Here is a 23,083-nt window from a genome sequence, read left to right on the forward strand (position 1 = left end):
GTGATTAAAAGGACTAAAACGTTAATATTTTTAAGTATAATATTTTTGCAGTCAATTTTAAGGGTCAGCCAGTGCTCTGTAAAGAAAAATGACTAATTCAGTGAAATATAGTAGCATTTGCTAAACAAATATATGGAAATTTGCATGTAGTGGTACCAGAGCCTCATTGTTTAAATATTTAATGCCACTCAATCTAGACTGTCACATATATGAAAATAACACATTCAAATCATAGGTTATAAATCAAAATGATGTTATATCTATGTAAAAGATAGTTACATACAGTATGCTGATATTCCTAACTGTAAAATCAGGACAAACCAGCCCACCTTCAATCCATGGAGACTGTGGCCATTTTGAACACAATGGTGTTTTTTTTTTCCTTATCATGCTACTGTACGTCCCCATTAGCTACTGAAAAGCAGGATAGATGGCAGGTAGAGGTAGATATAGCATGTATACATTTTAACCTATTCAGTTTATTATTAATGAACAAATAGCCCTAGGGTTAGTATACTGTAAAGAAAAAGAAAAATATCTAGAGAGTGCAGATCCACTATTTTGGATTTAGATTAAAACCATAAGTGTCTGTATGTGCAGGGCTACTGTACATGAAAAAATGATTAATATGAATGCTAAAATTGTGCTCCTCCATACACTGAACACATCTATGGGCGGAAGGCACAACGCATCGCATTTTGAATGCGATGCATCGCACCACTCATCGCAAGCATAACTGAGTTTATGAACGCCGTATGCTTGATAAATAAAAAGGACAGCTCTTCAAGCAAGATGGGTTTATGACCCATAGTCTGCCATAGTCTAAAGATGGAGTTGTCCATCGCATGTGCGTATACAGTAAGCGACCAAACCTCCAAAAACGTCATTTTCGGAGGTTTGACTGCAAAATAGCCTTTGATGCATCCCGCCCTCTATGTGATAACTTTTCCCACAATCTGCCATGGGAAAGAATCATTCATGAAAAATGTGTATTTTAGGACTACCTCCCCCAAATCATCTAATTGGCTGGACAAACCTCATCTGTATATTTCGACTCCAGGTTGTGAGCGTTGAAGGATCACATCTAAGCACTAGCAAAAGATGAGCTCTTGAACTGCCAAGGTCTCAGTCATCGGATCCTCAGTTCTTCTGTTTTGAGGATTTCAAAATACATTTTTACAAGAACTCTTCATATCTTTGCAGCTAGAGCATCACCATTGCTAAAACGCCAAAGATAAATTGTTCCCCATATACTGTATATTGCACTTAACTGCAAATGTATTAAAGTGTCCTTTTAAGTCACACAAATCATAAAGTACAAACGAGCCCGAAAGAGAATATGTGTGATGAATGAAAGGCAGAACAAAAACATGAATTACTTTTACCACAATTGACAGCTGAGATTAAATTTAATGCCTTATTTAATAATAGATATTCTTACTTCTAGCGCTAAAGTGCAGCCATTGCTTGGGACACTGTCTGCGTTACTACTGGTTAGCTCTATAACCTTCATCATTCCATAACAGTTAATTCCTTGCTCAATATTCCAGCATGTTCTCAGTATTATTTACTGTTATAATACATAGCTTATATGATTCCTTTTATATGTGTGAGATTTATCTATGTATCCTGGACATTTACCAAACTATTTATTACTTCCAGTACACGTTTCTATCTGCCAACTATGGATGCTTACTAAATAAGCTATTGTGAAACCAGATTCCCATAATCATTTCTAAATACTTATATACTGAATGATATCCAGATAAATGTGTAAATTGCCTCTGTGCCAGCCTACAGTTTGTATCAGTTATGTCCCACAGCTGCATATTATATGTCCCCATTTAATATCATCATTATATCCTGATTTACTGGACTCAATCCAAATCATAAAGCTAATAAAATAGCTTTAATTGCATTTTTTGTACTGACTATATGTCAGACTACAGGGTCTATTATGTAGAAAAGTCCTATCTCTGATGACAGCAGGTGTTTTAGCTGCTTAACCAGAGATAAGGCTCTTGTGCTTCTTACCCTATCTATGAGGGGACAAATGACAACAGTCAAACAGCTCACTACACACTGGGGATGGCTTCCCCTTTTTTAAGGTTACTTTAAAAGGATTGTGGTGGCACTTACACAAATCATATATATGTATATACAGTCAGGTGCATAAATATTGGGACATTGACAGAATTTTCATATTTTGGCCTCTATTCACCACCACAATGGCTTTGAAATGAAACAAACAAGATGTGCTTTAACTGCAGACTTTCAGATTTAATTTGAGGGCAATTACATCCAAATCAGGTGAACGGTGTAGGAATTACAACAGTTTCTATATGTGCCTCCCACTTTTTAAGGGGCCAAAAGTAATGGGACAAACTAAACAATCCTAAATCTAACTTTCACTTTTTAATAATTTGTTGCAAATCCTTTGCAGGCAATTACAGCCTGAAGTCTGGAACGCATAGACATCACCAGACGCTGGGTTTCATCCCTGGTGATGCTCTGCCAGGCCTCTACTGCAAATGTCTTCAGTACCTGCTTGTTCTTGGGGCATTTTCCCTTCAGTTTTGTCTTCATCAAGTGAAATGCATGCTCAATCGGATTACGATGACGAGTTTGGATTAAAACTCGAAACGTTGACTTTGAGACCTAGGTGTGTTGTCCTATTGTTAAGTCCGAAGAGTGACACTCTCTTGCTTCGCTGTCTGCCTTAAACAAGTGAGCACCACAGCCAGAGGATTGTTACGGGAGTGCCTGCACCCACAGAACTATACATATATATATATATATGTATATATATATATATATATATATACATACACACACAAACACATATGTTCGGCTTTCTTATTCCGGACTGATGTACACTTTTCCAGGTGCCTTCCATAATGAAATGCAATAAACAGATGAAATAAACTCATGTAGTACTTTACAAAAAAAGGTCAGGAGACAGTGCTATCTTTCAACAATTCAGTTTTTAGACTTTCATCAGGAATCCTGCACGGTCTCCTGATTTCTTTTTTACACATATATATATTTTATATATATATATACACTGACCCATCAAATTAAATAAATGTAATAAATAGGCCCATATGCAATACCACTTATTACTTGTTCACAATATGCAAGAACCAGATGACAAGTGTAAACATAAAACATCTAGAATCATCTTATGAGTAACCTGTATCATTTCACAATCTCATGGTTACTGTTCTTGGCATTCTTGCCTAAGAATCATGACAAGGATTTGAATGTAAAGTTAGGAAGGTAAGTAAATACTATGACAAAAATGTATTTAGAAAATGTATCTTACCAGACCATCACAGTTGCTTAATGCAACAGATGCGCCAGGGATATCTGTTATTTCTCCCACATAAGCACAATTAGTCCACAATGGTTCTTTTTTCCAGACTTCCTCTGTGCTATTTGCAATATGGGTAGTACTTCCAACATAGCTTCTGTTTTCAGCATTCACAGGGTCTTCATGCCACTCTACAACAGCGCCCGGAGCAATAAGTCGAGTGTTTGGCTTTAATCTGAGATGAAATTCTCGTCCAAAAGCTGTCACATTGAAGTAGAGAGGTTGTCGTCTGTGCGAAGTGTCTCTCGCTAACCTTCTTTTTTGACTAATGGAGAGAACATTGGAAAGATGGTGTCCCTCTGCATCAGTGCTTATTGGGGTTATTAGTTCATATTCTCCTAGTTTTGTTCTGCTTAAATCTGAGGAAAGAAATAAATACATAAATGTATTTTGACACTATTATTGAAATAAACTTGATATACATTGACAATAATAATAATAATAATAATAATAATAATAATAATAATAATAATAAACCACTTCAGACACAGATAAAAACAATACAGAAAACAATATAAATAAATGATATAATGATAAGACAGAGACACTGTATGAGCAGCAAGGGTCTGGATAAGACAAGTTAACCATGGCGCAATGAGTTGTTTGTTACTCATTACAATTAATAGAAAAGGCTGCTTTGAACCCCAATGCCACACTTTATTAGCACATATTTTCTAATAATGATCTTGAACACAGATGTTTATCACATGCTGTTTCTAAATACCAGTGTCAGCCCCACTTTTTTTTTTTTTAAACAAATTGGGAATTGAGTGTTGAGAAGCAGACCTGAACGTGTATGAGAAGTCAGAGGATGAGCAATCATACCTACAGGTAGCTGAAACTTACTTTCCTACAGTTACTCAGACAAAATATGGGCAAATTAAGCACCATTATGCCCCTTCCAAGACACGTCCCCATCTGACTTATAACATGCACCGATATGTCCAATTATGACCCCTTGTCATCAAAACCCCACCCACTTCATTTAAGTCCCACCTTTCTAGGATCCACAAATTTGGACTGTACTGATAATTGGTGACAGCTCGGTCGGCGCTTGAGTACCTCTAGTAGCTGTGCTGCCTCAGTCACAGGCAACGTTCAGCCATATGGGGGAAGAAAACATGAGCATCTCCAAGTTTACTCCTATTGTCCTGATCATTCTCAAACAGTTAGGAGTTGCTTAAAATAGCTAAGATAAAGGAGAAAAGTGAAAGTACAGTGTAAACTAACCTACATTTTATTATTATTCAGACACATCTTGATCAGTGATGGCTCTAGAGGTGAGGCAGCAGCGCGGTCCAAAATTCAAATAGGGGAGCCACACCAAATGCCAGTGATGTTTGTCAGCAGTTTGGATAACAGTTGGTGTGGCTCCCATATTTGAATTTTGGACTGCACTGCTGCCCCCCCTTTGGAGCAGCCACTGATCTTGATACACCTTTTCATGGAATGTGTGGATCAGAAGGACCATCAAATACTGGGCATTTGGAAAAACCATAAGTAGGAGATTTATAAAATGGAGAAGTTGCCCATAGCAACCAAAACCAATAAGCTTCTGTCATTTTATAGACTGTTCTAGATAAATGATAGCTAGAAGCTGATTGGTTGCTATGGGCAACTTCACCAATTTATTTCTCTCAAAAGTTTGATACTTCCCTCTGTAAGCATCGGATGCTGAGTTTGTGGAGGACAACCAGGTACAGATACAGGTAAAGACATTGCAAGTCCATTTGAAAGTCAAGAGCATCTCCACTTGTGACTGGCAATGTAAGCAAAGTTCAGCGAGGATGTACCAACACCAACTGTTGGCTATGCAACGTTTGAACTAAGTATAGGCTGGTGCAAGTGCGCACTGACGATGATGATGAGTAGCAAACCAAGCATACGGTTAGGGGATGGTGGATATATACATTCTGCATATGAGCAAATATATGCATATATTTCTGTGAATATAATGTGGGACCATATATGGCCGATTTACATTCAACTTTGCATCAAGTCCTAAGTCTGCAGAGTTTTTGTAAAGTAACTCAAATATTTTCCATAAACCCAGAGTTTAAATGTTTTTGTTTTGTCTATTTTCTTACTCATCCGTAGTTGTTAGCACCCTTTATCATAAAACATCCCAAAGGTATCCACACTTCCTACTGAACAGAATTATGAGAGGCTGCTAAAATATTTGTACCAAAGTATCAAAGAGGAATTTAAACAGGCATATGCTTCTACTCTTATAGTACTGTGTAAAACAATGTATTTGTAATATATATATTGCAGTTTTGGTATGCGTTCGGCAACCCGGCAGTCGGGATGCCGACGTTTACATTACTGGCGCCAGAATACCGACGCCAGTAAGAGTCCCGTCACCAGCATCCTGACGGCCGGGTTGCCGAAGGTAAATAGCTGGGTTGGGGGAAGGGTTAGGTTTAGGGGTTAGGCACTCAGGGGGGGTTAGGCACCAAAGAGGGAGGGTTAGGGTTAGGGTAGGGAGATGGTTAGCATATCGACCAACAAGAGTTAATAAGTTAACCCTGTCGGGATCCTGGCGTCGGGATTGTGACCCCTGGGATCCCGACTGTCGGTATTTCATACCGATTCTGCAGTTTTTGTGAGATCTGAAGAATGCGCAGCACGGCCGCCAGGAATAATTCCTTATTGCATCAGCACTAGGCTGATGAGATAGGCAGGTCAGAGGTTGCCATAGATGGGAGTTACTGTAACACCTCTCCGATGACTATCTTTTTAACACATTTCTGCGCTAAGACTTCCTGCATTGCAACGAGGCGATGCCGGAAGTCTCCTAGCACTGAGAAAAGAAGCATGCCGGTACATTTGCCCGTAATTCTCTTTCTATAGGGCAAACGTATTAATCTGACCCTTTTCTCAAATCTACAGTAAGTGTCATCCGGCATCGCCACTTATTGCAGCAATGTAAGATGGCTTAGCACTGAGGTGTACTGTAAAGAGTCACTGGAGAGGTGTCACAATAACCTTTGTCTAGTGCTGATGTCATACGGTACTGCTCCCGGTGGATGTGCTGCGCATGCACGGTATCTTACAAAAATGAGAGATCTCGCTGTGGACAGTCGGCACATGTGTGAAGATGGAGCTATGTGTCAGGGTACAAGCAATGATAAGCTCAGCTTTTTGGTGCTTAGTATGTGCCCCAGCTATGGCGGCAATATTCATTTACACAATCCAAAATCTCTGATTTCCCCATGGTCAGTCTTTTAATACATTTCAGAGAAGCAGAAAAAAAAAAGGTTATCACCGCTTGATACTTGTACCCTTATCTCTCCAAGGAAAGCTGTATCAAGCTACTGTAGATAATGTGGAGAGGTTGTGCAAAGCAACCAATCAGCTTCTAACTGTCATTTATCTAGCACAGTATTTGAAATGACAGTTAGTAGCTGATTTGTTTCTTTGGGCAACTTCTCCACTTTCTCTCTCTCCAAGGCTTGATACATCTCACGTTCCCTTAACTCATATCTATCTATCTATTTTTCTACCATTTGAACAGAGGAATCTGTCAGAAACATATTATTTAGCACAATTAATAACAAGTAAAATATAACCATTACTTTTAAAATGCCGACAATTGCCTTGTTTTATAAATTTTATTTTTTAGTGAAATTATAAAGTAAAAAGGAGCATTCAGTACATCAGAAATATTTACAGACACATCATTTCGAAGATCTAGCTCCTCCTTGAAGACCGGTAAAACCTCATTTGACTTTCTAAGAGGTTAACTAAGGTCAATTTATTTCTTAGATACTTCTAAATAGACAGGAATATGGCAAAAGTGAGACAGAGTCTAAATTTATAATGAAGCCCTTTCAGAGACTCAACTTTCTGTGGGAAAAGGTGTGCAAGATTATTCCATAATTATGTTCAAATAAAAAAGTTAAATAACTAAAAGGAAATACATAAATGTAACACAAGAATATAAAAGTATCAATGTACTATTTCCAAATAAATAGATATACACATTTACAAACAGAAGACAAACAAAATAGACTGTTAAAGATTGTGATGCAGTGGGGGCAGCTGTTACAAAGTCCAAAAGCCCAAAAGAGAGGAGGCCCAGCAATGCCAGGTCACCATCGTAAAGCCAGAGCAATTTAGCAGGGGTCCTCTTCTGGAGAAGAAGACCTCTGGTCTGCTCTTATAAGGGAGGCTATAGCAACATCAGTGGCCCCTCTACCAAATATGGATAATGAGCTGAGTTATCCCAAGTTTGGCCTCTGGAATTAATGATTGCTGTTTTCTTATTCTTTAGGTACTTAATTAAATATATCTCCTTCCCAGGTGCCATTTCCTACCTTTGTGGTGGTATAATAGATGGAGGAGGCAGGTTCATTAGTATCATTGTAGTGTAACTAGAAATATGCTCTTTGTCAGTGTCGTACCCTCTTGAGGTCCTTTCTGAGAAGTCACATAACACCACTGCCTTGATTTACCGGCATCAAAAGGTAACTCAATTTAGTAACATTAACAATCCTGGTGGGTGACTTTAAACCAATCAACAAGCGTATAATGGTCTCCCCTGACTAAACCGACACTGGTCCAAGCCCACCAACACAGTGCCCCATTATGCTTGCTAGGGAACAGTGTGACTCACCAACAAGAGCCATTTAGTCACTGACAAAAGCTGCGATGCAGTCACTGGGCTTTGTGCTAGCACCAGTGTTACCAGGTTACTAAATGTGTATAAATAGTACTTAAAAGCAATATCTGAGGAGTATGGAGTTGCAGAGGGGTATTCGGCACTGGAGATCGACATTCAATGGGGCTGATTCTGAGTTGCACACTGCTGCATCCGCTTTAGCTTCTTTTGCCGTAAACACATTTACTACCATAAGATAATGCTAGTATCAGCCCTTCCCTTGGTGTACAAGTGTGCAGCTGAATGTGCAAGGGCTGAGATGCCTGCTTGGTGCACCATCAAAACTTTCAGAATGTCCCATGCTAGTGTAACACCCGGCTATGGGGAGGGATTACTTCTGACACGGAGTATCACGCTCTGTATGCGGCGCGAATGGCATTACACACAAAGTTCATGGACTACAATCCTCAGCAGCCTCTGCAGCTCCTCAAGATGTCAGGATGACATCACATGAGCGGTGTCAGGTGATAAGGGCAAGTGACAGTAGAAATCAAGTGGCAACTGGGCAGGGAGAAATGTGAGGGAGGAGGTGAGAAAGGGTGCGCAGGAGTCAGGAAAGTGAGACAGAGAGAGGAATCATAAGATGCAGTAAGAGATGGCAGCAGAAGTGAAAATAAAGAGCAGGAACGAGACAAGCGCACAGAGGAGAGTAGCAGAAGCACAGTATCTTAGAGAGAGAGAGCAGAGCAGTGATTTACTCACTGAATGCAAATTAGCAGGAGTCAGGCCTAATACATACCTACAGACTAGGGGGCATATCCAATTACGGGCATGAAAATGAAAAAACCCTGCGGCATGGTTTTTTTTCATGCAGCCGCAGGGTTTTGCTATTCAATAAGGTGACTGAAAATGGGATGTGGCGATTCCTATAGAAATCACCATGTCTTCTTTCTCGCACCTCCAAAGTAGGGATGTGCAGGCTCGGATAGGTTCGAATTTGCACGCCGAGTTCGGATTTTTCCCTCCAAAAAACGGGACTGAGAAAGAGGCAAAATGTCATCTGGCATGTACAAACAAACATCATCATTCCTGGACAAAAGTCCAGGAATGGTGCTCTTACACAGTGACAAGATGACATGCGCAGAAGACCAAATGGCGGCCATCTTGGTAAAGGTCAGATGCTTCCATAAAGAAAGCATCATGGAGGCAGTGCAGCAGCGCACTAGAAATTTAAACAATAATACCTTAAATTCAAGAATGATTATTTTCTCTAGATTCCTGACCATCAAATTAATAGATTTAGTAGAACATCAACATCTTTGTTTTTCCGCTTGTGATACCCAAAAGGAAGCCAGGATACAGTTTATAATGGAGCAAGGTTAATGTTGCAGAAGTGTCCAATAGGTTTTAAAATAATTGGATCTCTACCCATTAAACCACATATGAGGAAGTTTTTAAATATGCTCAAAATCCAACAATAAGAAAACTGAAAAAAATGAATAATAATAATAATAATAATAATAATAATAATAATAATAATAATAAGGCTATTAGTTGAGCAATAAAAATAGGGAGCATTTGTAGTGTCTCCATTTATTGACACAAATTAGAAGCAAGGTTCTTATGGAACCTCACGTGCAAATGTACTGCTGGTTGTCAGACAGAAAATCCTCGCTCATTTTTGCTCACACTCCTATGTATCTCACGCTTAACTGAGTCTCCCCCCAAAACGTGTTATTATTATGGCCTTCTTTTGCAACTTAACGGACTGCTCTATCGAGAGCTAAACTTCTTGAACATTTCAGCCTCTTGGCACACTCTACCATAACTGGTGCCATGCTCGTAGACTGAGGAATAGTTTTTGCACTGATACTTTGTGAACACAGTTTAAGCACAAAGATCATTTGTTTGGATTGGCATTTCAGCATGAGCGGTCAGCTTGTTTTTACCTTTTGATGTGTACTTAACGCTCTAGGGATGTTTGGACAGAGGCCGCTACATAAACGTAGCTTGCTGCTCTTGCCCTCACCTTACACGTAGCTTGCTGCTCTTGCCCTCACCTTACACGTAGCTTGCTGCTCTTGCCCTCACCTTACACGTAGCTTGCTGCTCTTGCCCTCACCTTACACGTAGCTTGCTGCTCTTGCCCTCACCTTACACGTAGCTTGCTGCTCTTGCCCTCACCTTACACGTAGCTTGCTGCTCTTGCCCTCACCTTACACGTAGCTTGCTGCTCTTGCCCTCACCTTACACGTAGCTTGCTGCTCATGCCCTCACCTTACACGTAGCTTGCTGCTCATGCCCTCAACTTACACGTAGCTTGCTGCTCTTGCCCTCACCTTACATGTAGCTTGCTGCTCTTGCCCTCACCTTACATGTAGCTTGCTGCTCTTGCCCTCACCTTACATGTAGCTTGCTGCTCTTGCCCTAACCTTACATGTAGCTTGCTGCTCTTGCCCTCACCTTACATGTAGCTTGCTGCTCTTGCCTTCATCTTACATGTAGCTTACTGCTCATGCCCTCATCCTACATGTAGCTTGCTGCTCTTGCCCTCACCTTACATGTAGCTTGCTGCTCTTGCCTTCATCTTACATGTAGCTTGATGCTCTTGCCCTCACCTTACATGTAGCTTACTGCTCTTGCCCTCACCTTACATGTAGCTTGCTGCTCTTGCCTTCATCTTACATGTAGCTTGCTGCTCTTGCCTTCATCTTACATGTAGCTTGCTGCTCATGCCCTCATCTTACATGTAGCTTGCTGCTCTTGCCCTCACCTTACATGTACCTTGCTGCTCTTGCCCTCACCTTACATGTACCTTGCTGCTCTTGCCATCATCTTACACGTAGCTTGCTGCTCTTGCCATCATCTTTTCCACTCCCTAGATGGATTCAATCATTTTCCCCTAAAAATGCTCTATGGGGGGAGATGTATCAAACCTTCTAAAGAATGGAGAAGTGGACAAGTTGCCTACAGCAAGAGGAAAGAGCAACGCGCATACTGTACACTGGGCCTGATTCAGCCCCGGACGCAGATTCAGCCACAAGTGGGCGATATTTTGTTTTCAGCGCATAAGCCAGAGTGTGCATGTGCCGCAATGGTGCTGCGGCTCAGGTCAGAGTGTGGAGTAAGCTGCAGCCTGATTGACAGGCTGCAGGTATTTGGGTGTGGAGGGTTTTGGTGGCATGCCAAAGCCAGAGTCTGCATCCCTGGACGCAGGTTCTCTGGCACCTGCAACTTAGGTGTGGCGGGCATTCTGAGCAAACTTAGGGTTGCTCAGATGCCCGATGGCCCACCCAATGGTTGCAATGTGGATCTGATGCTGCATCTTCGGATGCAGGCAGTAGATCGGAGAAGCTGAAAGTGGGCCGCTTTTTACAAAAGACGCCTCCTGTGGCATTAGCATAAATTCTCGGATCTGCTCCTACTGAAGACACAGCAGCAACCCAGACTGCGTATACCTCTGAATCAAGCCCACTGTGTACTAGTTATTAATCTCATTGTCATGCATGCATGCATGTATGCATGCATGCCTTAGCTTCATCCTGACTTCTCATCGCATCTCACACCCAGGCCCATCAAGAGCCACGCCGGGCCTAACCGTGGGAGGCGTGGCCACACCCCCTTAGGTTAAAAAAAAGTTTTGGCATTGCGCATTGGCGAGGGTGGGCGCAGTGAGCCCCTCAGCCTGGCGCATAACCAATGGGGGGCGTGATCAGCTTTATCGCTCCCCCCACAGGCATACTGTTGGAGACTGCTGTGGCTGCAGCTGCGAGCAGTCTCCAGGGCAGCCCAGCACACAGCAGCATGTGCTAGGCTGCTGTGTGATGTAAGAGGGGGGGAGCGGTGCCGGACCCGGGCCCTCGCAGCAAGCCCAGGCCCGGGTAATTTGTACCCGCTCCACCCCCCTCTCAGCGCCCCTGCTGTACAAGAACATGTTATAGGATTAACTAATCAACCACTCCAAAAATAACTGGAATCATACATCTTCTCTGGTGTAATATCATTGGCTGGTCTCGGGTGAGTAAAAGCTTTAACCATGTTCTATCAAATTTGACGATGTTTGTGCCTCTTCATGTCAGTTCACACCAGGTCAAACCATATCATGCATGGTTAAATTACCTACTTTCAAGCTTAAATTCATAGTTTAATGGATTTTACATTAAAATACAATAGTATTTGGCATTCAAATTGAAAAAAAAGGTTAAATATTTACTTTTTTGCTATATAACAATTTTACGTAGTGTTTATAAATACAAATATTTACAATTGGTATTAATTTTAATGCAAACAGCAAATGCCGAACCTTGAATGAGACCAATGAACTCTGAATAGTATCTGCAAAAGCATACTGTGAAGATTGACAACTTGTGCATAAATTTCCCATCAATTCTCAAAACTGTTTTATGGCAAAATAACATAATTTGAACATAAAAGAAACATATTTCACATAATAATACATCTGACTAAATTAGTATTTTGAGGGAGAAATAGTTAAAGAAAAAACAAAATGTCACTTCCTCACAGCAGGTCTTGAGTTCAATTCCCACTATGACCCTAATTGTGTGGAGTTTGCATATTCTGTCTGTGCTTGCTTGAGTTTCCTCAAGGTACTCCAGTTTCTTCCCACACTCTAAAAATATACTGGTAATTATGGTAGGGAACATAGGGCCTGATTCAGCATGGATCGCAACTGCTAAAGTGTACGCAGATGGTCGATTGTTGCATACTGCGCATGCAATACGTTTGTAACATTTCTAAATAATTAAATGAAGATTACAAATTGTATGAAAACAGAGTAAATGGCTATTTTATTTAGTTATTTTGAGTGGTGAAAATACTTTACCTTTGTATATTAACCAAATTGTTACTTATTTTTCACACTTTGGTTTTAAAAGTAAAATTGGGGTCAATGTATTAACATGCTTCCTATTATTGTGCTAAGAGACATCCAAGCTCTAAGACATCCTGTATCGCAGCAATAAGCGGTAATGCAGGATGTCTCTTAGCAAGGAATGGGTATGAAATACTGGCGGCTATTTAGGTTCAAATCCCGACTCCAGAAGCCTGACAGGACAAGATCCCGACTAGGCTGGTAAGTACCCTAATCCCCCCTCTCCTCCCAAACCCTCATTTAGTGGTGCCTAACCCCAGAGCTGGATTAACGGGGGTGACAGGGGCGCTCATCCCGGGGCCACCACACATAAGGGGTTCCCACACCCGCCAGGGGTTAAAGTGGGCCGCAACAGGAGACGTAGCCGCAACAGGAGACGTAGGGATGCTCCATTTGCCGGGCGCCCGGGTCCTTCTCCGCAGCTCACACCTGAGCTTCGGCTTCTGGCTCCCACAGTGTGCAGTGCACTATGGGAGAGACGTCTCTCCCATATTTCCAAGGAGCGGCCAGCCGGACGCACAAGGATGCGGGAACTACTACTGGGGGCACTACTTCTGGGGGTACTACTACAGGGTGCATTACTACTGGGGGCATTACTACTGGGGGCACTACCACAGGGGGCACTGCATAAGGGGCACCACTCCTGGGGGCATGGCATAAAGGGCACCACTACTGTGGGCTCTGCATAAGGGGTACTACCACTGTGGGCACTGCCACTACTATGGGCACTGCATAAGAGGCACCGCTACTGAGGGCACTGCATAAGGGGCGCCACTACTGAGGGCACTGCATAAGGGGCACTACTACTACTGGGGGCAATGCATAAGGGGAACTACCACTACTGGGGGCATTGCATAAGGGGCACTACTAATGTGGGCATTATGTGTATTAGGAACACTACTATTGTGGGCATTGTGTATAAGGGGCACTGCTGTGTGTCATAACATGAATAAGGGACACTACTATGTGGTGTAATGTGAATTAGGGGCACTGTGCGCGGTGTAATGTGGCTAAGCTTGCGCAAATGGTGAGTAATATTTCATGTGGGTGCTTATATGTCTTTTTTTCTCCTGTGGGTGTATATTGTGTATGTTTATTCGTGTGTGTGCCTGTGGTTATTTTTTTTATGTGGAGCCCATGGGCCCCATTTCACAGTGAGACATAACCCCTTTAGTAAGGCTACAGGGATTATGTCCTCCTTTCAGTATTTAACAAACAGCGCTAAGCTTAGTTTATTATGTTTGTCATACGAGCGATACGGTCCCCATTGTGCATACCCCCATTTTATCCATATTAAATAGGGGCCCCACATGTTTGTTGCCCAGGGGCCCCCACAGACCTTAATCTGGCCCTGCCTAACCCTAAGACTCCCGGGTGGTACCAAACCCTATGTCCCCCCGGGGTGCCTAAATCTAACCCCCACTCCCCGCACCCTAAACCTAACCCTCCTGGGGGGGTGTCTAACCCTAACATCTCCCCAGTTGCGCCTAACCCTAACCCCCCTCCCTCTAGCCTAACCCTCTCCGGGGGTGCCTAAACCTAAGTCCCCCTGGAGTCCCTAAAACTAAATCCCCCCAGCGCGGCTAAGTGCTAAGACGCCCAGACTTACCTTGATCGGTCCGGCGTCCTTCTGTATTCTAGCGTCGGGATTAAGATAGGCGTCGGTATTCCCAAGAGATTTGAATCTAAACGTACTGCTCATGCACAAGGAATGTATGTAGCCAGCACTGGGATTTGTATGCAAGCATATCCTGATATGGTGTTATGTGTTAGGTGACAAGCTACAAGAGCTCAGCTTCTGAACGCTTAGTTGGTTGCCAAAACACTTTGCCACCATAGCTGAAAAAATTATTGCCATTTGATATATGGATCCTTCTTTCTCTTGGTAGGATTATGAGTTCTCAATTTTGACATTTTCTTTGTTTTTTTTTTAAATCTTAAACTATAGACAAACTGTCACATAAAGAGAGAAAAAACAAACAAAATCAAAGCAATAAGTTGTGTGTGACACCCTGGAATCACAACATAAATTATCCCGATTCTACTATCTTGTCGGAACTCCGGGCGACTAAGGACCTGATTCAGACCCGTTCTCTAGATGCGGCCACTCGCTCCCAGCGTATGCAAATTCAGCTAAGTGACGTCAAGGTGGGCGATCGCACGGCAAGGCATAAGCATGCCCACTTTGTCTTGGCGAGCAATCACTTTGTGTTTATAGACGCCCACCAGCCTGTCTTTAGCCGCCCACTAGCATACGTCATCACCAGGAAGTATATACAAACATCGGTACATCGGGAACCATCGGATCAGACCGCAGCGTTTGTGGTTGACTGTACCCTACCGCAAGCACTGCGAGCAGTTCTGTGTAACAATCAACCAGGTGACGTGTACTCTGACGCTGCCTGTTAATTATGCACGCCTCTGAAACGGCCTTGAAACACTTAGGCATGCCTGCGTTCGCAACTCCACTCCTCCGTTACTACTGCCCTACCCTTGTTACCACCCACAAACGGCCTCTCCTGTCACTCATTCCACTGTGCTGTCTTTGCTGGGCGAGCGAGCGCTACCCGATTGCTCAAAATAGTTTGCGCACGCGCACTGTGATGCTAATGCATAACATCGGCTGCGTACGAGCGAGCGGCTGCTTGCGAATGGGTCTGAATCAGGCCCTAAGTTCAAACTTGATCTGCTTCTTTCTAAACAAGTGGCCAATGCCTTAAATGGCTTCGCCAGCCCTTTTATGAGAAAGGAGATAAAGCGGATAAAATTCTTGCATCATGACTTCGATCTGCCAGGACCCATAAAAATATTATTTTAATCCGTGATTCTCACCACCAGTTGGTTCACGACCCTGCGGCCATTAGAACCGCCTTCCAATCTTATTATGCTGACCTCTATAATCTGCACTCTCCAGCCACCAAATCTCTTCTGTCTCACTCTGAGTTTATTTCCGATTCTCTCCCCAAGTCCAATCTGCCAAAGTTGTCTCATAGTGCTATAGGACACCTTAACTCCGAGATATCGGTTTAGGAGATTGAACAGAATATAATATCTACTAAAAAACAGCAATCTCCGGGTCCTGACGGATTTACGCCCGCGTATTACAAAAAATTCTCAGGCTTACTCCTTCCTCATCTTTATAACCTTTTTAATAGGCTTCTCCAGGGCGACTCTTTCCCTTCTGAGATGCTGGAAGCTAGAATTGTGATGATCCCTAAAGAAGGCAAAGATCTACTTAACTGTGCCAGCTATAGGCCCATCTCCTTCCTTAATTTAGATTTTAAATATTTCCTAAAATTCTGTCAAACCATTTGAATCCATTTCTCAACTCCTTGATCCATTATGACCAGGTAGGATTTATACCGGGTCGCCAGGCGAGAGATAACACCAGACGTGCTATTGATCTTATTCATATTTCGAACTCCAGGAGATCCCCTACTATTTTACTCTCTCTAGATGCTGAAAAAGCATTTGACAGGATCTCCTGGAGCTTTATGGAGGCTGCTCTTGAATCCTATGGCATCTCTGGTCTCCTGGCGCTATACTCTACTCCCTCTGCTACAGTCCTGATTAATGGTATCCCTTCTGGCCCAGTTAATATTAATAATGGCACAAGGCAGGGCTGCCCCTTATCCCCCCTGGTGTTTGCTCTTATAATTTAAGTGCTTGCCTCTCATATTAGATCCAATCCTGTTATTCAGGGAGTACAGGTGGGTATTTTAGAGCCTAAGATTTCTCTCTTTGCGGACGATATTCTTGTATCCCTGACCCAACGGACAATTTCTCTCCCCAACCTCTTTTCTGTCCTTCGGTCCTATAGCACTGTCTGAGGCTATAAATTAATTACTCCAAATCAGAGGCCATGCAGCTCCACGTTTCCCCGCGAGATGCTGAAAACCTTCAAACTAATTTTAACTTTAGGTGGCAACCCCAAAAAATCAAATACCTGGGCTTTTACTTGACTTCCCACTATGACTCTCTCTTCCGTGAAAATTTTCCATCTCTGCTTTCCAGAATGCAGGCCGACTTGACCTCCTGGAATCGCCTTATTATCTCCTGGCTGGGCAGGATTATAGCTGTCAAAATGAATATTATACCAAAATGGCTCTATCTTTTTCAAACTCTCCCCGTAGCTGTTCCCACTGTTTTCCTAAGTAATGTTCAAAAAGCTCTTGTTCATTTTATTTGGAATCACAGACTCCCGAGAATTGCAGTTAAAGTTTTGGAAAGGACCAAGACCAATGGTTATCTCTGTCAGCATTACAACAGAAAATCACATCTCAGACACTTAATTCTTTAGAATTTTTTCAGATTCGACATTTTTTACAATCCCTACTTTCACTCTCTGTTCTCTGAGTCCTTACCCCTTTTGAGAATCTTTGTAAGCATCACCCCTTATCTAAGGATATGATTTCCAAGCTTTGTGCTCTCCTCTTAGACCCGACAAAATTGATTGGTAAACGAGATCTTGGATCTCCCCGGGATGATGAGGCCTGGGACGACATGAGACTGAATAGCCAAAAGTTCTATTGCAACCAAAATTAACGAGACTGCATATAAAATTTATCGGTGGTAATATAACCCTAAGAGACTTCATAAAATGTAACCATCTTCTTCACCCGATTGTTGGTGGGGTTGTGGCTGCAGGGGTACTATGATCCATATTTGGTGGACCTGTCCAATTATTGTTCCCTTTTGGGACTCTGTTCATGGTCTCCTGAATTCCCTTCTGGATGCTCCGATCTCAAAAGATCCCAGGACATTTTTATTGTGCTACCCACATTGGCAAACTTTCGAAGAAACTGGCTGCATATATCTTGATGGTGGTAAAATACCTTAAAGCTCTAAACTGGAAAAAGACCTCCCTACCACTTCTCTCTGTATTTAAGAGTCAGATTTGGTATATTGCGACCATGGAGGAGATAACTTATACCTCCATGACCAAGGGCATGTTTTCACTCAAGTTTGGGCACCCTGGCTGATTGCTGAATGCAGTCCCCCTCCCCCTTCCGCTAATTCCATAAGGGGACCCATGGGCGACATCTGAATTTTTCCCTCCAACTTTTTTGTTTTAGCTCTAAGTTGCTGTACCTTCTTATTTTTAGATGTTTGATGTGCATCGACCCTTATGATGATGTTTCGTGCTCTCTCCCCTTCCTTCCCCTCTCCTTACCCTGTTTCCCCCTTTCTCTTCTATTAAGTATTTGATCAGTTTTTTTTTCTGTTTACTATTGTTCTTAAAATCTGGTCTGTATTGGGCTATTGTTGCCCCCTTATTTCTGTACTAATGTGTTTGATTGACCATTTAAAATAAAGAAATTATATATATATATATATAAATATATATATATATATATATATATATAAAAGTTGTGTGGGTGCAGTGGGTTGCAAAGAGGTATAGATTAAAGAGGAGTAAGGACAAAGGCCCTCATTCAGAGCCGTACGCTCTGAGCAGAGCGCACGCTCTGAATGAGGGCCGCCCTCCATAATTATGGAGCGTCCTCCTGGACGCTCGTATAGCTGTGGGTCACCACCCACAGCCTATACGAGCGTGCAGTTTGATGGCCGCGATGGTCTTGACCATCGCGACCATCGCCACTGCGAGCCAGAGCCTGCGGTTGAGGTTTTCAACCGCAAGGCCCGGAGTGATTTTGGCTCTATCAGAGCCAAAATCACTCCCACTGACATCACTAGTGATGTCAGTGGGCCGGCTTCTGACGGTAGGCGTTCCCTTGGGAACGCCCCCGTCAGGGAGGCACGCCCCCGGCACGCCCACCAAAGGGGGCGTGCTGTCAATCAACATCGACAGCACGCCCCCTTTGATCAGACACAACGAGCGAAGGAAAGTCCTTCGCTCGTCGCGTCTGGCGCATGCGCACGACGGAGCTCCCGCCGTCGTGCGCATGCGCAGTACACAACATCGACCCACTTGCGAGCGGACAGCTGCTCGTGAGTGGGTCTGAATCAGGCCCAAAGTCGGCTAAAGTGACCATTACACTGTATAATTATTTTAAGTATTACATTTCAATCAAGTATTACATGAAAGATGAAGTGTACACCAAAACATACATATGGTAAGAAACTTGGCTATGGCCAGTAACATGCTCAGCTAGCATGTACATGTGCACACTGAGGGCCTGATTCAGACCCGCTCGCAAGCGCGTCGATTGTTAGGCAGTGCGCACACGCAGCATATGCACTGCGCGTGCTCCGGAGCGAGCGCGAAAAGCACTCGCTCCAGCGCTCGCATCCAAAAGGGGCGGCTGTCGATGTTGATCGACAACTCGCCCCGTTAGGAAGGCGGGACGGGGGGGTGGCTGGAAAAACGGAGGGGTTCCTGCAGGAACGCCTGCTGTTTGTGGGCGGCCCTACTGACATCACTCGTGATGTCAGTAGGTGGACTTCCTGCTCTATTAGAGCAGGAAGTCCACTGGGGCTTGCGGCAACGAGACCCTACCGCAAGGGTCTCGTCGCAAGCCCGATGGTGGCCGCTCGCATAAGCTGTGGGTGGTAACCACAGCTATGTGAGCGGCCAAGAGGCCGCAACTAAAAAAACAAACGCCCGCCCTGATTCAGAGCGAGCGCTCGCTTTTTGCGGGCACTTCTGAATCAGGGCCTGAAACAGCACCTTATAGCTTTGTATACTCCTGACTTCTTAATAAGGAATTAGTGGTGTATTTACAAAGCCTTGTCATGGTTGGTATATACAATCTCTTCCATGTGCTAAAGCCTGAGAGTTGTTTTTTTTTCCCACCATTATCTGTCCTGGAAAGGGTTTGGCTTGTTAAGAGACTAGCATGAAAATCAGCCCAAATAGTGTGCTAATCTCTCAATGGGCAGTGTTCTCACTCTGTAGAGCCAGCCCCTGAGTGGGGGAAACACAGTGTGGGAGGAGAGTGGCACAATGGGAAAAAAAATCAAGACCCATTCAGTGATTAGCAAACAGGGAGCGGACTAATATATACCAACCATTTTCTATGGGAAACAGAGTGAGGGGTGATTTGTGCAATATATAACTGTTTCTGATTAGTTCAAAAACATCCATGTGATCCTCTTTAGGTAAAAAAAAAATAAGGTATACTTTTTTTGCCAGGCAATGTGATCTACAGTATAGGCATATAAACCTAGATACAAATTATCCAGACATAAACATAATCCCTAAAATGACGTACTTAACACTGGATATCATTGTTACGCAATTCAACTACAGTTTACACTCCATTCATCTTAACTTACACAAACCATCTGCACTGAAAGTTTCATACAGAACACAAAAAGTAACACTGTTAGATACACAACTTTCCAGGGACTGTGCCTAGAAATCTCAGACTGATGGAAACTAAAATAGTCATATGCAATTCCGCACAAAAAAATTTATTTGCCTGTATTAATATTAAAGGATATTTCATATCAACTGCACTGCTCTGAAAAAAGGACGCATGCCTGTTAAATATTATCATTTATAAATATAGGAGAACTTTTATTATATTCAGCCTCTTTGGCAAGGAAAATAATGCCTTGTGCCTTTCAACCATTGCTTACCTAGCTAACTGCTCTCTAATCTTATCTATATACACTTACACACTGATTATAAAGAGTTATTTATGAACGCATGGATTATTTCTAAAAATGCTGAAAAGAGTATTCTAAAATACAGCACTTGACAGCTACACTAACAATAGATACATGGGATTCAGGACAAGTGATGAATGTTGTTTAGATTTTATCATATATCCTTTTTTGTCTGGTTTCTAATGAATTCCCTACCTACCACTGAGCACTGTTGCGGTACTCAAGCAACTGGTAGTACTGACATTTAGCGGTAAATTTACTAAAGTGAGAGTTTTTAGAAGTGGAGATGTTGCCTACAGCAACCAATCAGATTCTAGCTATCATCTTCTAGAAGGTGCTAGTTAAATGTTAAGTAGAATCTTATTGGTTGCCATGGGCAAAATCTCCACTTTAGTAAATATACCCCTATCCAAGAATAAATCTGGCAGGAGAGTAGGAATAACTTTTAGACCAGCCCGCAATAAGCACAGCCGTGCAAAAATAGCATGATATGTACACAGTCTCGTTCTGCTGTATTTTTATAGAAAAAAAAGAATATAGCTAAGGAACACTCTAACCTAATCAGATGCTATCAAGCAGAGCAAGACAAATTGCTGTGCATCAATACGTTCAGCAATTGTTGCACTACCAATAAGATTTTGGGAAACAATGGTTACTTCTTAGAATACTGTCCTCAGCTATATTACTGCCCATAGTTTCAATAGAACGTATTTGCATTCCTTACAGATTAAACTACATATGTTCCTTGTCAAATTAAGCTCTTACCTATCCGGGTGTTTCCTTCATTGCCAGCCTGAAATAAATAAAAGAAAAGAAAAAAGAAAACAGAACATTAGTTTATTGAGTTGTGTGGACACTTCACAGTTAAAGCACACTGTATGGCTTGTGCGTGGTAGAAAACCAAAATTGCTCCAGGCAACTTTTAAGTTTATTGGTGGGTTTTCCATAGCTGAATAAACATCTGTGTTACCACCTATAGTCCAAGAGCGTTCATAATATGTTTAACATAGATGGATCAACCCAAAAAATCTCAGCAATGAGTACACCATTCAATAAATCACTGAGGTTGTGCCAACAAATCCGGTAGCCAAAGGCCTTAAAGTTAATTAACTATTCCTGTGGGCGCTTCAGGCTCCTGATGGAAAAATCGATCATATCCTGTTAGTTCAAGAATCATTTTATAACAGTGAAACTAGCTGGAAGCAATGTCAGACGCCACTAACTACATCATGACTAGTTCTGTATATCCAAGTTTAGCATAACAAAATTAATTGGTAAAACATAAGTGTGATGAGCCAGGCAGTGTGTAAATGCCTATTTGGAGTAATAGAAAACAAGGTAAGCTTGAAGTATGTGAAATGGAAGTTGTCAGGTAGGGGGAGCTTTTAGCTTGGATCTGTCAAGGAGGCTATATAACGTCTTACCACTGACACGTGTAGCAACTGCTCCGTTATATTTAAAGATGACAGAATTATCATGATCCCTTCTTTTACACAAAGATTTCTGTCATTACTTGTAGTTGTGGAAACTACAGGAAGCAAATCACAACTGTGCATATAAAAAAGAAACAACTCCTTTGGGATAAACTGAGATCTTAACAGTGAAGAGAGTGATAGTAGTTGTATTTTAAAGATAAAATATGTAGATACAATATATACTTACTTGTCCAGCTGAAGTCTTGCAATCTATCACAACCAGGGCTACTATAAAGCACAGTGACAGGAGAACCATCACGAGTCCGGGTAATGTCTAATCCTCCACAAAATAGAGTCCACAAATATATATTTTTGTTACAGATCCGCCTCAGGTTTTCCTCAGCAGCTCATCTGAGCGTCCTCCCTCACTCCTGTTATCATACTACTTCTAGGCTTTATAAAGGTCTCAGCTTAGGTCCCTGAGGACCAGTCTTTTCTATGAAAGTGAGTTTCAATGGGAGTGTTGTAGGATACCTCTAAAGCACATCTAAGGTACAGTAACGTCCTGAGTAGGGGACGAGACTTGTCAGACTACTATATCTAGTTCTAGGGATTGGGGAAAGCGTGATCCTTAAGTACAAAGGCTTTCCAGTCTTCTTGTTACATTAACAGGTAAGCATTAGTAGAACTTTACTTGTACTAGCCCTTTAAGCTAGAGGGAAAGGGCAGACAGTCAGGGGAGAAATCTTTTTAGTCTGCTTTTTATGTGCTCTGCTGTAAAGAGTCAAGTCTCTGCCAAGGTTAAATAGGGGGGAATGCAAAAAGTAGGAAGTAATGATAAACTTTCCAGTTAAAGCAAGAAAATAAAAGATATCTAAATGTAAGGGGGCAAAAGAAAGCAAAGCTTGCAGGAGGAAGAAGGAGAGGGAGAGTCAGTGTGTGACTCTATTGCTCAGAGAGAGCTGTCTGCTTTCCCCCTGCAGCCTCCCAAAGATCTAATACAGGCCGGACAGACACCTCCCACTGAAACGTCAAGGCCCCATCCCCTCCTCCTCCCTGGTCAGACTCAGAGAGAACTTAGTGACTGCCCGTAGGTGCAAATCAGAAGATTGGTTGCAGGGATACAGTAATAAGTCTAGCTACAGGAATTTGCATATACACCCTCGGGACCTTTAAAAATCATTAGCCATGACTTTATATGTCTGTAAGCTGGGATATGATTATTC

General features: G+C 42.4%; 1 protein-coding gene across 2 annotated transcripts in view; it reads right to left on the minus strand.

Annotated features, from left to right (window-relative positions):
* ADAMTS3 (ADAM metallopeptidase with thrombospondin type 1 motif 3) overlaps window positions 1-22,832 on the minus strand; it is a 281,800-nt gene extending 258,968 nt beyond the window's left edge. For both annotated transcript variants that reach the window (XM_088448355.1, XM_088448353.1), the window contains exons 1-3: window positions 22,105-22,832; window positions 21,208-21,235; window positions 3,326-3,732 (exon numbers count right to left, since the gene is read on the minus strand). In XM_088448355.1, the coding sequence (XP_088304481.1) occupies window positions 3,326-3,732; window positions 21,208-21,235; window positions 22,105-22,173 (504 nt within the window). In that variant the 5' untranslated portion in view covers window positions 22,174-22,832. The remainder of the gene's footprint in view (window positions 1-3,325; window positions 3,733-21,207; window positions 21,236-22,104) is intronic.
* Window positions 22,833-23,083: the final 251 nt, after the last annotated feature.

The sequence above is a fragment of the Taudactylus pleione genome, unplaced genomic scaffold (genome assembly GCF_031769625.1).
Source record: "Taudactylus pleione unplaced genomic scaffold, aTauple2 ptg000454l, whole genome shotgun sequence".
Lineage (NCBI taxonomy): Eukaryota > Metazoa > Chordata > Amphibia > Anura > Myobatrachidae > Taudactylus > Taudactylus pleione.